The sequence below is a fragment of the Rana temporaria genome, chromosome 4 (genome assembly GCF_905171775.1).
Source record: "Rana temporaria chromosome 4, aRanTem1.1, whole genome shotgun sequence".
NCBI lineage: Eukaryota > Metazoa > Chordata > Amphibia > Anura > Ranidae > Rana > Rana temporaria.
Genome location: NC_053492.1, coordinates 396,127,251 through 396,145,283, shown reverse-complemented (window position 1 = coordinate 396,145,283; position 18,033 = coordinate 396,127,251). Strand labels below are relative to the sequence as shown.

Genomic DNA, 18,033 nt, shown 5'->3' with positions numbered 1-18,033 from the left:
GAGAACACTTGAGGTACTTTGCTTCCTCCTGGGCTGGTGAGTGGTAAGTTCCACTTGCTGATGAACTGTTATTCCATTCCCTTTGCTCACCTATAATGTGACACAACGTATTAAACATGAAAGCACAGATGTCCAAATAGCACACACTGAATGTCTACAGTAGAGACATTGGCGACACCCGTAACAAAAGCTAGGTTATTTCAAGCCCTGGTAATGCCCTTTCATATCTACTGTATTTAAAGGGCAAGTAAATGTTTTTTTTTCTCTCCCCTGTAAAGTAACGACATAATATGCTTGTATGCATCGCAAATGAAGCCCGCGTCATCTCTGCTGCAGGCCACATCCATCTTCGCCTGTCTACTCTGGCTGTGTGACTGGCCAGAGCCGTGTTAACGTCACTTCTGCGCATGCACGTGGGAGCCGCTGGTCACGGCACATGCTGCCAAAGAGACGGCACAGGCGGCTGTTCCTGCAGAGCGCATGTACAGATGACATCAACGCAGTGTACAGTAAATATCTACTAACAGCGCACGTTTAGGAGATATTTACAGTACCTATAGGTAAGCCTTATTCTAGGCTTACCTATAGGTGCAATTTACACATGGAAGTTTACAACCATTTTAATAAATCGGGTTAAAGGGGTTGTAAAGTAACGGACCTATGAACTATTCTGCCTACAAAGGACTGCATGACTTGTTACAATTGGATTCACCACATTATATTCTGAGCTCAAAGGGTTAATTGTAGAGTGACTTTTTCACTGCTAAATGCTAATTGACTCTCTGTTGTGTATTACCAGTTAACAGCCTCCTGCCAGGTGTATGCTAACGTGATCATCTGTGAGTGTGTATTGTTCTAAAGGTTAATCGAATTCTATTGAGAAAGGAATGTGCCTGGCCAGGTCATGTTAAGTGGATCTCGATGCCGGAACGTCTAGAGACTGATTGATTCAAGGAGATGTCATTATTTCAAATTATCTGTATTGAAGCCCCCCACTGTGTGAAGAGGGGGGGGGCGGAGATTGTCATTGTTCCTGTAACAGTTGTAAGCACATATAAGCTAGGTGAAATGTCCCATTAAACAGTCTTGTTTGACCCTTCAAACGCAGCCTCGTCTCGTTCTTGAAAGGGGGACTCTCTCTCTCTGGATCTCGTGGATGGGGATACCGGCGGTACTTGCATATCGCAGCTTGCCAGGGAAAACGACGTCTCCAACGGCTGATACCCTCTCACTAGCCCGGGTAGCCGTTACATAAAGGTAAATGTTTTTTTACTTTAATGCATCCTATGCATTAAGGTCAAAAAACATCTGACAGCACCGGCCCCCCCTGAGCCCCCGTTTTACTTACCTCACCCCTCGAAAGTCCCGGGCGCGTTCTCGTCATCCTGTTCGGTTCCCACCCTGGCCGTTGATTGGCTAGGCTGGGCGGATTGATAAGCAGCGCAGCCATTGGCTGGCGCTGCCGTCAATCACAGCGGATGACGCGGCGCGCCGGGTTTGAGTGATACAGCTCGGTGGCTATGGCCACCAGCTGTATCATGGGAGTGCACTCGCAAAAGCTTTCACCATGCAAGCTCGCTCGCATGAAGTAGAAAGCTTTTGCGAGGAGGAGCCGACAGCCGCCGAGGGACACCCAGAAGACAGGGTTCGGGGCCACTCTGTGCAAAACGAGCTGCACAGTGGAGGTAAGTATAACATGTTTGTTATTTAAAAAAGTTTCTGCCTTTAGTGTTTCCTTTTTAAATCAGCCCATACACACCAAATCAAGCAACCAAAAAAACTGTTTTGAATTACAGGGTCACATTTTAATTCTGAATTTTACAGGTCAGCATTAATATCACCACAATGTATACAAATGGTGTAGAACAAGTACAGTGGTATTTAATACAAAATAAACTTCTGTTTTCTTATGGAAAAAAGAACTATACTTCATATCTACACAGACAGCCCATCTTTCCAACCAATAACTAAAATTATAATTAAAACTACAAAATCTCCAAAATTAGGAAACCTGCTTCAACTATTTCAAGAGAAACAAATTTGTTGACGTGACAAGGGGACGAGTAAGGTTCCGAGCTGTCCGGGTATGTCTTAAATGATAGAGGGAATAAGCTCTTCAGCATGATCTCAGATCATATACGGGTGGATATTAAATTATTTACAATTCGGGTTAAAAAAAAAAAAAAGAGAAATGAAAAAAAAGTTTAAAGTTTAACTACAAAGCCATTGTTAATTTATGGTTATCCATTTAGATCCATGGAATGTGACCTGTGGATTCCTATGTATAAAATGACCGGATTAAAAGCAGCTGTATTACACCTTTTGCTGAAGATACTGTGGGCCTGCATTATTAGTCTCAATGTTACTGAACAAAATGGCTGCTGGTAACTCTCTGCTTGCGGTGTTAACCCTTTGGTTAGTTTTTCACAGCCATGGTGAATTCAGTCCTAAAATGTATAGCATGAACAAAAAGAAAAATAAAACGGCTATGGTGTTCTCAAACCAAGGGAACACAACAAAATACACATTGTTCATGTAACATAAAACGTAACACTGCAAGAGATTGAGGCACTGGTAAGGTGGCCGACGGCAGTTTCCAGACTAGAATTCGGAAGCTACTGATCCTTGCATCTGTATTAGTGGAAGTGCTGTTATGCAGGACGGGCTACTTATTACATCTGTCTGTTCTTTAGATTTTTTTTTTTTAATAAAATACACACTGAAAAGATTCTTCGTTCTCTTTAAAAACTTAACATGCACTACAATGCGTCATCCCCCTCCCATCCCTACCACTCCAGGGGAATTGAATTTACAAAGAATGGTCCCGAGGTTATACTTCCATTGTGTTTTTTCTTTTGCCTTCAGTGATAGATTTCCTTCCCTTAGGTTTTTTTTTTTTTTTATACATATATATTTTAATATAAAATAGGCAACTGATAAAACACCATGGCCAGCACCATTAAAAAACTAAGATTACCAGTATGCAACTGAAAGCGCTCCGCTTTTATTTCATCTAGTTGACATACATTTTAGGGTAACCCTGCAATGTTAAAATAGATGTCCTTCTAAATGATCCATTCCTTCCCCATCCCAGACGCAAGATGCTGGAGTTGCACTAAAGCAATCATCTCGGTTGTCGTTGCTAACCCATCATTTAAACCCCTTTTAACCCTACAAGGATTCGCTGGAAGGGCTCCCAGGAAAGCTTGGCTTCGACAACCTTCTAGCGGAGTTTGGCTACTTCCATATTGTTCAAGGGAAATTGTCCTGACTCGCACTAATCACTCAGACATCAGTTGCCATTTAATCCACAACTAATGTTGATGAGCATCAGTTTAAGATCCAAGCCGTGGTCTCTTTCTTGGGGAGTGTCTTCCTCCTCCTCTTCCTCTTTCATCATCAGGATAATCCACAAGCCAACGAGACTTCCCTGCTAACAAAAACAAAGTCAGCTTGATGATATTCATTAAAAATAACATTTCTGTTTGGTTCAAAAAATGGTGCAAGTTAAGAATGCATAGCACCAGACAGATCTAACTACAGGGACACCATAGCAAAATTGTAATGAAGTCTCAGGGTTACTGGTATACAATCAATCACAAAGTATTCTGAGAGAAGCTCACCGTCTACTAGTTTCAACTAAACTTTTTAGGCAAGAAGGTGTCAGCAGGGATTGATTACTAATATTGCCAATACTGTTTTTTACTTCTATTGATTTCTGCATTTTTCACAAATCTATGGTATATGTGTATATAGTCCACATATATGGTATATGGATACGTCTTTTTAGGGAGATTGATAAACAAGAGTTGGTAGTTTACATTTGGTACTGAAATTCTGTTACTAGTAAGGACGTTTGGGATGGAATATTTGTTTATGTAGCGCCCCCCTATTGACTTTGATTTATAATTGATGTAGAAAAGCTAGTCTTCTAATCCCGGAAGAAACAACTGAGAAGTTAGCTGATTTTTTGCCAGAGACTGCACTGACATGACCATCATCTAAGATACTGGCAAAAATAACTGAAGCCTCGACTAGCTGGGAAAGGATTTCCTGTCTTTTTCCCAGTATCCAACCACCTGAAGGAGGCACAATGAACCATCGTAATCACATGAATATGCCCTGTGCCCTGGGATGTACAATATAGAAACTGGATTGCAATCCTTTAGTAGGCTGCAGTATAACCAGATGGTATGTGAATTCCTGTGTCCTTCACGCGACAGGTTTTTGGGTGGACTGACCCTTTGAAAATGCATAAAGGGTTGGAAAGGGTAACAGAATACCTAGTAACAATCCAAAGCATGTTATGAGCCAGCAGGTATATGAAGTCTTACCTTGGCAGATGCTACGGTGGTAGTTAAGCTGATGTTTTTGGAAGATGAGCCATTAGACCTGCTGCTGGTGTCTGAGCTGCCACCGATTTACTATTCGCAGTATTTGCTCCATTAGCGAACTGCCCGAGTGAGAAAAAAGTGAACTTAAAACCTCCTACTGAAGTCCTTTTTAGAAGATTTTCCTTGTCTTCACTTTCTTTAGCTAAAAATAAAAATACATAATTGTGTGAGCAGAAAGCCAAATGTATTTTAGAGAATTAAAAACAACTTTATATACCATATCTAAGCAGTTTTTGCATCAACTTTCTTCGCCACCATACTGCTCAATTTTAGCCACTGAAATTAAGTACTCAGGACAATCCAGGTATGAGCAAGCATGTAAACTCACTCCTCTATTGAGGGACAAAGCTTGGTGCCTGGGTGACCTGCCTAGAGCTGTCACAAGTAGCCAGGACAGTAGTCTGTGGCCCTAATACAGGGCTTTCCAATCCAGTCTAGGCAGGGAAGCGAAAGAAGGGCAAGTTTGTGGCTGTACGCGAAAAGCATAGTTACAGTGTTACTAAACCCAGGACCCTGCATTTCCTCTTTCTGGTCTCCCACCGTACACAGATCATGGAAATGCAATTATTTTGGTAATATAAAAACTGCTAAATACCCTTTTTCATCAGCAGTTAGAGAAGTCTTGTGACTTCTATCAGTGTCTGGTTAAAGCCTGTAGGAGGAATTTACATTCTCCCCTGGCTTCTCTATGAGGCTGCAGGACCCCTGACCCTCTGTCTGGACAGTGACGATTGGCCCTGTGCTGATCACATGCACCCTCCAAGGAAAACAAACAAAAAAAATCTAGCAATACACACTAACTGAGCAGGTGCAGCTTTTCCCCTGACTCTGTTCTATTCAGGAGATAGTTTGGGGACTGTGGAAGCTGGGAGGAACAGAGCAGACAGGGTCAAACGGCTTTTACACAATGCAAATGATTCCTGTGCGAATCACATACGAGTTCCCCCCCCACTCCTGTTGTGTTATACAAAGGGATTAAAGCACCATCTAGCACTTGAGCCAAACTTGGGAAACTAGAGAAGTGGGCGTGGAGAGCGATCACATTGGTCAAATCGCACATAATTTTTTGCTGCGTGATTTTTAGCATTGTTTTTTTTGTATCGACACAAAACAGAGCGAAAGTATCGGCACTTTGTACTCGCCAACATACATACATACATACATATATACACATACATAAAACTCATGTGGAAAAGCAAAGCGATCTTCAATGGATTGAAAGTTTCATCCATAACTTGCTGTTTAATCATAGCTCATACACCAGGGCTCGACAAATCAGAATAGCTAAGGTCGCCATGGCGACTAGAAATTTCCCTCCTGGGGCCTGGGCTTTTGTCAGCCCACTCACTGTGAGCAGTTTGCGATTCTGCATTTCCAGGTAGAGGGCACCCACACCCAGCCAGCTACGGTCTCATTGGCTCCCTTACATGTCAACACTGGGTCCCTGCCAAATGAGTCATGGCTGGAACCTGCTAATCGTTTTAGTGAGTACAGGAGAGAGATGTGTTGTAAACAACAGATATTTCTCTGCAGACATGGACGACGTGCCAGTTTTTGTAGTAAAACGGTACACAGTACAGTTTACATTACACCCACTAGGCACAAAGTTAACTCTTTGATTGCCCTAGATGCCAACTCCCAGTGTCATTAGTACAGTGAGTGTATTTTATTAGCACCAATCACTGTATTAGTGTCACTGGTAATGTCAGTGTTCGCCATACTTTCACAGTCCTGCTATAAGTCACTGATAGCTGACATTACTAGAATACAAAATAAAAATTCCAGTATATACTGTATACCGTCATTTGTAGACACTATAATTTTCACTTTCCCCAAGTGCAGTTTCTAAGTATTCCTAAAAGAGGTTTATAATTATAACGGAATCGTTAATAGGCAAATCACCAAGGTTGGTAACAATGGTTGTTTCACAGGGCCAAACTCAGTCCGACACCACCAGTCATGGTGGTGGAAAACTCCCATCTGAGATCTCAGGCAAAGTAAAAGCACTGTCAGAGGATCAAACCCTGCCAATCAAAGAGCTATTTGGGTAAAAGTAGCTCTTTAATAACAAAACTTTACCTTTTTTTGTTTCCATGAATTTCTCATAACTGTCAGGAAAGTCATCCTCTGCTTTAGACTTTTCAACAGGTGGTACAACAGCTTCACCCTCTTCATCCTCCTCTTCATTGAACCATAACTCTTCATCTTCATCCAGCGCTCTGGCATCCCTGCGAAATCTGTTGCTGCGCAATATAGATGGTACACTATACAAGATAAAAAATAATCAGTGTTAGCAAATCTTCAAATCGTCACAAATAGTTAAACTGTATCTGGAGCCAACAGCTCTTATTCCTTTTGGATACAGTAGGGAAGGCTTAGAACCCTTGTTAGGTTTATATTGCTGCCAGGATCCCTGCCAGGGAGATTCATACTCTTACCCATTTGTCCTCTGACCACCATCACCAAGACAGAAAGTGATGGGAATTTCTAAATTTTAAGTGGTCACCAAAACAGAAAGAGGGAGGGGGGTCCTCAAAATGGAGCAACTTAGGCCCCTTTCACACTAATCAGTTTTTCTTCTCTACTTTTACCTTACCAAAAGTAGAAGATAAATACATGACCATTAAATCCTATTGAGCTTTTCACAATGGTCAGTTGTGTTTGTTGTGCACGTTTGGTGAGGCAAAAAAAAAAAAAAAAAACGCTACATCAATACAACGTTACGCTCTATGGATATGAATTGAAAACACAAAAAAAAAAAAAAAGAAGAAGTGGAAAAATGCACCCACAGTTGCGTTTTTGGAATCACATGTCCTTCTATTCACAAGAGCAAAATGCAACAGAAACGTGACAAAAATGCATATGCTAAAACAGTGTGACATCAGCATTATTCTGGTGACAACTGTGTGAGCCTGGGTCCACACTAGCTTTGCATGCGGCTCTCAGCGGGGGTCCGGTGCGTCTCCGTTCACAGTTGCAGATCCGATTACAGCCCGAATTTTTGGCTGAATTGAATTCGGACCTGAAATGGACCAAAAGAGGCACAAGGTACCTGCGCAATTCACGTCAGAGCCGCAGCGGAGAACCGGCTCCATAGAGAGCTAATCAAAATCTATTTCGCCATCCAATTTGCAATTGCGTAAACCCAGCCTCAGAGGGATTTTACTTTAGAGAGCTTTCCTGCAACACCCTGTTGTGTTAATGGGACAAAGGTGAAGGGAAAGGACTCCGATGGAACTCGGAACGGACGTCTCCTATCTAAAGATGAGACACTTTTGCCTTTAAATAATGTTTTATGATACAAACGGTTACTTTTGCCATATGTTGTCTTTTTAAACACAACTGAAAATAAACAAAAGTAAAAGAAAACCCTCCCAAAAAAAAAGTCCTGACAGGCTTTTTTTTTTTTTATTGGAAATTAAAAGGATTTTGCTTTAGATATATTTGAACCACTTCTCGTCCACTGTATTGTGAAAATACAGCCGTGGGGTTGTTCTCCAGTTCTGGGAGGGCATTAAAACGTCCTTTCAGTCCCAAGCAGTGGTGAGATCCTGCGACTGGTACCCGGCAGCTGCGAGCAGCCCAGGTGCCATGTGATCGATATGACTGATAACATGTAAAACGGTCATGAATGGCTTTTATTTATGACAGCTTGCTTACTATTGTGATCTCTGATTGATCACAGTAATCACATAGTACAGGGCAATTCTCAGGGGCCTTGTATCATGTGATTGCTGTAGCCAATCACAGCAACAATAGTAAGCAAGCTGTCAATAATAAAAGCCATTCATAACAGCTAAAAAGTTTGCTCGTTACAGTGATCCCTGTAACAGCAATCAGTGAAAAAAAATCCAGATCACCTTTTAGGAGTAGTGCAGAGTCACTATGGTGACGCATATACCACAACTGCGAAGCCAACCACCACAGCCATGGCATGTGTACATCCCCATCCACTGTCTCGGCAGCTAATGCGAGAAGCGGTTGAGGGCTGGTACAACTGACTCAACTACAAGGATTTACCTCGCCTCACATGTGATGGAGCCCTAATAGCGCAGCCTTTCACCGATCACCGCCACACCAGCCATAGTGTCGCCAGACCAGTGTAGCTAGATTTAGTGTTCCTGATTTTCCCATTTATTGACCTTGTTTCTGCTTGTTGCCTGGACCGAGCCTTTGCCTGTATGCAGACTATGTCTCTGCCTGTGCATGAACTGACCCATCTGCATGTCTGACTGACTATGTTTCTGCAAAACACCAGTCCCAGCTATCTCCTGCAGACAACTGCACTCCTGGAACCAAAGAAAAACGGTTTTCTTTTTTCTTTACTTCCTGGCTAGTAAACGTGGCATTCCTAGGGGCAGCCACATACCACTAGGCTAGGCTTATTGGTCTATAGTCCCTGACCACTGGTATAGAAGGCACCATTAAAGTACATTGGTTTTAATTTTAATACGATACACAAAATACAATGTCCGGTACATAATCAGTCCAGACAATGAAAGTCTCACACATGTGGTATTGCCATACTGAGGAGTATAATAATGTGTTATGGGTTGTAATATGTAGTAATTGTAGTATGCCCATGCTGTATGTGAGAAATACTTTATTAAATTGACTACTGTGTGTAAAAAAAAAAAAAAAAAAAATACATTTCATTTTCATTACGTATTTTACAAGTTTCCAACATGTGGGGAAAAAAATGAAGTCTTCAAAAGACACATCATGCCTCTTAGAAAAGACCTTAGGGTGTTTGCTTTCCGAAATGGATAATTGTATGGGTATTTCTAATGTCCTGGCGCTACAGGGCCTCAAAAAAATGTGATAGGTCATTAAATGCATTATTTAAAGCCCCTTGGAAAGTCTGAAGGCGCTCCTTGGATTTTGGGCCCCTCTATGTGGCTAGGCTGTGAAAAAGTCTCACATGTGGCATCTCCATACTTGAGAGGAACAGCAGAATGCATTTGGGGTATAATGCCAAGTATGCCTATGATGTGTGTTAGAAATAACTTAATGACAACTTTGTGTAAAAAAGGAAGTGTTCAGTGGAATGGCATATTCATTTACAGCAAACCATTTCTGCCGAAAACAATGTCAAATCATGCGCAATATTTTAAAACTCTGCATGTCAAACTCTTGAGCTGGATTTCCATCTATGTGTTTTCCATTGAAACCAACAAAAATGTATCCACAAACAATGCATATGTAGAGCACTTTATACTGAATGTCAGCATGCATTATAATGCTCGTTGAAGCTCAGCATGATGTGTTCCCATGCAAAGGGTGTGAATCCAGCCGGCGTGTTTTTCCACTAGTCAATTAATTGAGTCACTGTAAAGCATGGCCTGATAATAGGGTCTAATGGCTCATTCATCCAAACAGCATTGGAAAATGTTGGGTGCACATTTGCATAATATATGGACATTAATTGTTCCTTTCAAACACTAATAGGAAAAGAAAACACGCACATTTTTGCAATGCTCCCAAACAAAAGTGCCCTAGTGCGTACAGGTCCAACTGAAAACAATGCATCTGACCACATCTGCAACATGCTCATAATGTGAACATGTCCCAAGGATTAAAATGGCATCAGACTCACCTGTTTAGTTTCTGAGTTTGTCTATCTTTTTCTTGTTCATACTTTGTTTTCAGCCCCTTGAAGGTTTGAACATATTCAATAGGCTCAAGAGCCTTGTAGAAATTTTCAACTATATGTGCTGTCAGAGACTTTATATCTTCCTAGAAGGGTGGAAAACGAAAAGGGTAGCAATCAGTTTCAGATTTATACCTGAGCAATAGCATTGTAAGGCAAAACAGGTTTGCTTTATTCCCTTCATCCTCCGCAGCATTCAATTACCTTTATTTTGCTGCTGCCTCTGCCCTGTTAAAGTGTTACTAAACCCAGGACTCTGCATTCACTATATCTGGTATCCCACAGTGCACAGTACATGGAAATGCAATTATTTTAGTAAATATAAACTGATAGATACCTTTTCTCATCAGCAGTATATAGCAGTCTTGTGACTTCTATCAGTTCCTAGTAAACCTTGTAGGAGGGGTTTTCATACTGCACTGATCCCTCTTGTCTGGACAGTGCCGATTGGCCCTGTGCTGATCACATGCACCCTCCCAAGGAAAAAAAAATAAAAAAAACTCCAGCAATACACATCAAACTGAGCATGTGCAGTCAGTCCACTGGCTCTGTAAATATCAGGTTATTGTTTTGTTTTTTTGAGACAGTGGAAGAAGAGAATCAGAAGACAGGATCAATAAGCCTTTATACACAATGCAGAGTATTAACCCCTTAGGTTCCACAGTGAGTATAACAATCATGCTTTACTGCATATACAGCCCGATTTTACTGTTTAATTTAAGCACTGGGGAGCTGAAAAAAAATTACCCAATAATTTCAGGTATCGGGGAGCATGTGACACGGCTGGGGCAATCAGTATTGTCAGATGGGGAGTCCACAGCCCTGTGTAAACTAGAACTCTGGGACTCATTGCTTATACAGGCATTTCCTTTGCTCCTGGCAGCTAAACAAAGCAGTGGGGGGTAAAAATAGGATTTTTATAACAGCTTACCTGTAAAATCCTTTTCTTGGAGTACATCACGGGACACAGAGCTGCATATTCATTACTATGTGGGTTATAGAGTCTACCTTCAGGTGATGGACACTGGTGTAATCAATTAAACAGGAAGTTCCCTCCCTATATAACCCCTCCCCTACTGGGAGTTCCTCAGTTTTTGTAGCAAAGCAATAAGTGTCCCAATATCCCCAAACAAGAGGGGTGGGAGCTCTGTGTCCCGTGATGTACTCCAAGAAAAGGATTTTACAGGTAAGCTGTTATAAAAATCCTATTTTCTTTATCGTACATCACGGGACACAGAGCTGCATATTCATTACTATGTGGGATGTCCCAAAGCAATGCTTACTGAGGGGAGGGAGACACCAACAACGCAGACCGCCATCAGACGTGAGGACCTATAATGCTGCCTGCAGCATACTGCGCCAAAAAGCTGCATCCTCTTGCCGTCTTATGTTCACCTGATAGGAGTTAGTGAACGTAGGCACAGATGACCAAGTTGTGGCCTTGAAAATCTGCGTCATAAAGGCTTGGAAATGCATTGCGCATAAAGCGCTTACCATCCTGGTAGGGAGCACCCCCACAAAAAAAACAGGGGGAATCCTACTCTAACCACAAGCCTGAATAATAACCTGATGAATCAACCTTAAAAACAGTTGATTTTAGACGCTGCCTGCCCTTTCCTGGGGCCTCCTGGTAGCGCAACATCAGTTTTCCGTATCCGAGCAGCCGCTTCAGATAGGCCTAGACCCTTCTTACTCCAACGAGAGAGAGAGTGTAACCATTTTAATAGCTGACCTGAACACTGCCTGCCCATCTAGGGTCTTCTGGCAGCCCAATAAAAACATCAGCTTTCTATATCTGAAACCTTCAGATAGGTATTTAACTGCTCTCATCTCAATTGAGAGAAAAGCAATAACCTTTCCTTCCGTGAAACAAGGTTTTGAAAAAAGGGAAGGTAAGAATATCTAGATTCAAATGAATACTAGATCCTTCTAGTAAATAAGGTTGGGTGAGGATGAAAATCACTCTACTTGTAAGAATAATTGAGTATGGCTCTATACCAAGAAAGTTGCCAATACTGAAACTCTTGGAGGCTACCACAACCAAGAACACCAATTCCCGCGTTAAAGGATGAAGGGAAATATGGTGCATCGGCCCAAGGAGCTGACCCTGTAAGCCGACAAAACTAGAGCCAATCCTCCGAGCACAAGGGCGACCTAACTGGTGGACTTATACAAGGGGTGACGTGCATAACAGCCCGGACCAAAGAGTGTGAAGTAATCGACCTTTGGAAGCAAGGCCGAGATCGGATCCTTGATATAACTTAAGGCTAGCTCCGTCTCCTTTCCAAATGTAGGAAGGCAGGAATTTTACCTTTGACAAACTTCCACGGATGCCACCATCTGGTTTCACACCAGGAACATGGGCCTTCCAGACCGTAGGCTATCTGGTCCTGGAGGCCAGCTCTCTTGTATGAATCAAGGGAATTGCCGCTGATTCTGAAAGTCCCGATCCTCGAGAATGTGGTCTATAATAGCCAGACCATTAATTCACCTGTTGCAAGGCAGAATGTAATACCCCCTGCAAAGTAGGCCTGGACAAGATGTAAGGGACTGTGGGTCCTCTACTACCACCCTTACTGTTCCTGCACCGAGAGGTCGTCAGGGTTATGCCGGAGTAATCAGGCCAGCTTCCGTTCTCCTCTAAATGTTGCATAGAAGCCACAAAAGTCGCGGCACTGGGGGGAGAGACACAACCAGTGACAACTGGTCCCCCCCTCGGATTAAAAACACATCTGCCCCGCATGCGGGTGGATCCTTTATCCTTGACCCCAAGCTGTTCAATCAATTGTTGAGCCTGGACGCCAATACATCTTATGTACAGGGTACTATTTCTGTGACATTTGGTCAGGAAAACAGTCGGGGTGTAGAGGTCATTCTCCCGGAGACACTTGTTGACGGCTCCAGCGAATCGCCTGCCAATTCTGCATTTCATGAAATGACGAATGCCAATAAGCAAGGCACAAGCTCCTCCTTGGTAAATTAAGTAAATCACTAGTATGGCATAGTCTGATTGTACTCTGACAGAACCAACCTGCCACCTGAACGTTCAGGCCCCTAAGCCAGATGCTCCATCGGTAGCTCTAGCTGACAGATAAGGCTCCCTTGGAGCTTGACTACTTCCCCTGGGCCATGGTCTCTTCCTGACCTGGCAAACCCTTTTAGTTAAGAATCACCAAGAGGAATTCCAGCATATCTCTGGGACCGGGTTCTTTGGATAATGCTAGGTCAAGATCCACTCTTTCTAGGCCGACAAAATACTGTTTATAACAGCCCTGAATAAAAGTTAGTATAGGGAACTGTCTTGAATAAAGCCAGCATCTTCCCTAGTGCCTTAATCAAAAGGCCAAAAGTAAGGAACTGTTCCTTGCCGTGACCACATAGACCAGTTTTCTTATAGCGATGGTCTTGTCTGAGGCCAAAACTCTCCTTTTTGGACTGTGCCAAACATACCCAGCTTCTTGTCAAATGAAAGAATGTATCTTTAGAGTTCCAGATACTTGACCATGCTGGACACCCTTAGGAGTTTGCTTCGGTATGCCATTACTGCTATACCCTGGGCCTACAGACCTGCTAGAGGCGGGCCCTAGCACCCTGACAACCCAGGCACGGAGGCTAACCCAAAAGGGCAAGACCACCAACTGGAGATAGTGCTGTTCCCCTGCGAAACGCAGACAACCTCTGCAGACCCAAGTAAATAAACACATATGCAACTGGCTCCCCATGTGTGTATGTGGCAAGTGTTAAAGCCATATGCCTCAATGGAAGTGTGTGTACATGGCAGCGTGTGTTCCTGGAAGCATGAATTCATATAAATATGTTTTAAGAAAAAACATGCATATAGCATGTGTGCTCTGGAACAAGCATCTTGCAAGCAAGCATGCGATATAAACGTGTTATGCAACAATGTGCAACATGAACCCATGCAGACACGTATTTCTATGCAAACACAAGGAATCCTGTATTGCTTAATTAGGCCGCCATGTACAACTTTAAAGTAATCATGCATCCTTATGCGATTCAGCATCTTCCATGCGATCAACATCTTATGCATTTTAAGCACTACTGTGCGGACAAGAACCCTTGTGTGACCAAGGACTCTTGTGTGACCAAGCACCCCTGTGCGATCCAGCATCCTTATGCACTCAAGCATCTTAATGCGACTTTAGGCATTTCTGTGAAACAAGCCTCTCTATGTGATCAAGTATCCTTGGGTAATCCAGGACGCTGTTGATCCGACAACCATGTGTGATCCAGCTTATTTTTGCATTCAAGCATCTTTAAGCGATCTTTAGGCATTCTTGTAGAAACAAGCCTCTCTGTGCGACCAAAATATCCTTGAGTAATCAAGGACTTGGGTGATCGGGTAATCATGTGTGATTCAGCATTTTTATGCCTTCAAGCCTCTTTAGGCGATTCTAGGCATTTCTGTGGAAACAAGCCTCTTTGTGTGACCAAAATATCCTTGGGGAATCAAGGACTTGGGTGATCAGGTAATCATGTGTGATTCCAGCATTTTTATGCATACAAGCATCTTTATGCGAACTTAGGCACTTCTGTGGAAACAAGCCTCTCTGTGTGACCAAATATCCTTGGGTAATCCAGGACGCAGATGATCAGGTAACCATGTGTGATGCAGCATCTTTTTTGCATCCAAGCAACTTTATGCGATTTTAGGCATTTCTGTGGAAACAAACCACTTCTGTGTGACCAAACATCCTTGGGTAATCAAGGATTTGGGTGATCAGGTAACCATGTGTGTGTGATCCAGCATTTTTATACATACAAACGTCTTTATGCGATTTTAGGCCTTTCTGTGGAAACAAGTCTCTCTGTGTGACCCAATATCCTTGGGTAATCCAGGACTTGAGTGATCAGGTAACTAGCATCTTTATGCACTCAAGCATTTCTATGCAACTCTAACAAACATGCAACACCATACAGACAGAAACATGTATCCTTATGCGATCCACAATAAAACATGCTTTGTTACTTGTTTTTATCCCACATGCATTCCAAACTCATGTATCTTATGCAACATGCGGACTGGTAAAAAGGAAGTTATCCTCTGTAGATGTGCGTTTCCTCAATTAAGAGACGTTAGCAATGTGTACCAGCAACTGTGCATCCCTCAGATGTGCATTTGGTTAGCCTGAAGCCGACACCAGGCTGAGGACCATATGGAGGTCTTACTAGCCACCTATAGGAAAACCTCTCTTTACACTCTAAGGAGAAGATAGAGGCTTTGGCCGAGTAGGCAGAGGGAAATTATATGCAGCATGAATCTCTGAAAAGACTGCAGGTGCAATCAGAACCTGTAGAGCTATTGATAGCTTCTCCTCGTTAGGCTGCAGCTCCTGTCTCCTGTCCTCTGACAGTGAACCTTCATCCCCAGCTCTTCTAATCCCTTTGTTTAAGGATTAAAGCAGGAAGAGGGACACACCCTGCTTTTTTTTTTTTTTTGCTTCTTGTGAGGATGCTGCGAACATAGCAGTTAACCTCTTGTAGAACAACAAATGTGATGCAAAAAACAAAACACATGCAGAGTGGCTGCAATGTTGGGGGAGGCTGCATTGATTGCCTGACAGGTCTGATGGCTCAATCTGTGAGCTGTCTCTACAGGGGAGAATAAGGGGCCACCAGGTTCAGGTGGCGATTCCTTTTTATATTCCTACCCCTGACCTTATTCAATGGGGAGACCAAAGTCCTAAGCTAAAAGCAGAGGAGCTTAACCCAGGTGCATCAACAGCTGAACATAGTCTGGCAGCAACAATGCCTGCTAATCTGCACAGCTAGATGCGGAGTAGGCGTCTTAGATGAATCTGTATCCAACTCACACAAGGTGCTTACGTTTGTGTCCCCCTAGCTTTACAGAGCTCTGACGTCTGGGCCTTTTTGAAGAGCCCTCTCTGCGACTGCACTGAGCCGGTGAGCACGTGCGACATGGTAGAGCCTGAAGCTGAGGAAGTGGGACGCACAATAGACCAGCTAACACTTAAGCTTCCGTCTTTGGAAAGCATGGTAAGCGAAAACATCAGGCATGTCTTTTACTGCCCATAGTAGTGGAAAAAACAGATAAGACTTGCAGCTACTCATGGAAGACAATGCTTTGCATAGGATTAAGGGCATTTTTTTTTTTTTTTTTTTTTTATGTACCAGCCCCTTCAAGGGGAGATATATGGGTACTACAGCCATCCTGTCTGAACAGACATAGTGGCCCAGGCTACATGCCGGCTAGCGGAGGTATATGGGTGCCCTGAGCCATCCCGTCTCAAAAGACATTGTGGTTTACATTGCCCATGCATAAAAACATAATATAGGCGAGACCCATAGTCCCCTACAGAAGACCTACTGTCGAACCAAGTCCCGTAGGTCCCTCTCTTACCTTTCCACGCTGCAGGGTATTGCCAAGCAAGAGGCCCAATCTTCCCCCTTCACCGTGGGTATAGTCCTAGACCTTCAGGGACCGGGGTCCATGGCAGGAACACCACACCCCTGGACCTATATAGCACCCTGGCAGCAGAAAAAACATTTGGTCCTTAGAAGGCACAAAGTTCTGGAACCCAGGATCCAGCCCTCCGCAGAGAGGCATTATAGGCTAAACCTCGTTCTTCGTACCGAGGCCCGGGTACCGTCCACTTTGGCTATGAAGCACCTTGGACGGATCCGGATGTATGGAGGCTTTTTACATCCAGCATGGATCCCTCCAGTGGAGCTCCTAAGAGCACATGTTAACTCGTGACCAACACCTTAGACACTGATGAAAAAACTGAGGAACTCCCAGTAGGGGAGGGGTTATATAGGGAGGGAACTTCCTGTTTAATTGATTACACCAGTGTCCATCACCTGAAGGTAGACTCTATAACCCACATAGTAATGAATATGCAGCTCTGTGTCCCGTGATGTACGATAAAGAAAAGAAGGATATGCATCTGTGGAGGGCTACATTAACATGAACCTTTTCCTTCACCCTTTGTGGGAAATGCGCATATTCACTTTAACCACTTAAAATCGGAGAGACAATTTTTTGCTATACAGACAATGCCTTACTTTAACTGACAATTGTGCGGTAATGCAACACTGTACACAAATGAAATGTGTTTACATTTTTTTCCCCACAAATAGAGCTTTCTTTTGGTGGTACTTGATCACCACTGGGGTTTTTATTTTATATGAATGAAAAAAAAAAAAAAAAAAAAACTGTAAACTTTTTTATATATATATATATATATATATATATATATATATATATATATATATATATATATATATATATATATATATATATATATATATATATATATAAAAAACTTTAAACGTTATGCTATTAAACATATCCCCCCAAAAAACAACGTCTTTATAAATTGAGGCCAAAATTTATTCCGCTACACATTTATGGTAAAAAATTTTTTTTTTAAAGTGTAAATTCATTGGCCGGGATGTTGATGGATTTCGGCTGTGTCAAATCACAGGGGAGAAGGGGAGTAGGTGGGTATGCGACCCACTCAAACCTGGAAACAGGTAAAGATCTACCAGTACATAGGCTGTGCCTGTAAGTTGCTGCCCCACCAGAGTAAAAGTACTGTGGCAGTCCCATTTAGAATGCAGACTAATTTGCCTACTGTCCAACTACTCGGATGTCAGAGCATGCCTCAGATGGTTTACGTCATTCCAGCACTAGAAATGTACTCTTCTGTGTCTAACAGATGCAAGTTAGTATTACTTTGAACAGACTAATTTTAGATTAAAGAGCGGGTTTAGGATTATAGTATACTCACCACTCTGACAAACTCGAATAGTTCTATTATAGCAGAGTTCAACAGGTTATATCTAGTACCATTGTCCAGAAGTGCATTAATAACTGGCTCAAAAAGGTTTCCCTTTATGATGTAGCGGTTGTAGAATTCATCTTTCAAACCAATTATCCTCCTCATGAAACGTAAGGCGCCTAGAGAGAGGGAAGACAAAGATAGCTAAAATAAATGATGTAAA

The 18,033-nt window shown here is 42.6% G+C and overlaps 1 protein-coding gene across 1 annotated transcript in view; it reads right to left on the bottom strand.

Moving 5' to 3' along the window:
* Positions 1-1,783: 1,783 nt before the first annotated feature.
* The window catches only part of PPP4R3B (protein phosphatase 4 regulatory subunit 3B), a 57,480-nt gene continuing 41,230 nt past the window's right edge, over positions 1,784-18,033 (bottom strand). Inside the window, 7 exon segments of the mRNA XM_040351159.1 lie at positions 1,784-3,415; positions 3,418-3,430; positions 4,335-4,393; positions 4,396-4,536; positions 6,474-6,658; positions 9,991-10,130; positions 17,820-17,989. Coding sequence (XP_040207093.1) covers positions 3,336-3,415; positions 3,418-3,430; positions 4,335-4,393; positions 4,396-4,536; positions 6,474-6,658; positions 9,991-10,130; positions 17,820-17,989 — 788 coding nt within the window. The 3' untranslated portion in view covers positions 1,784-3,335.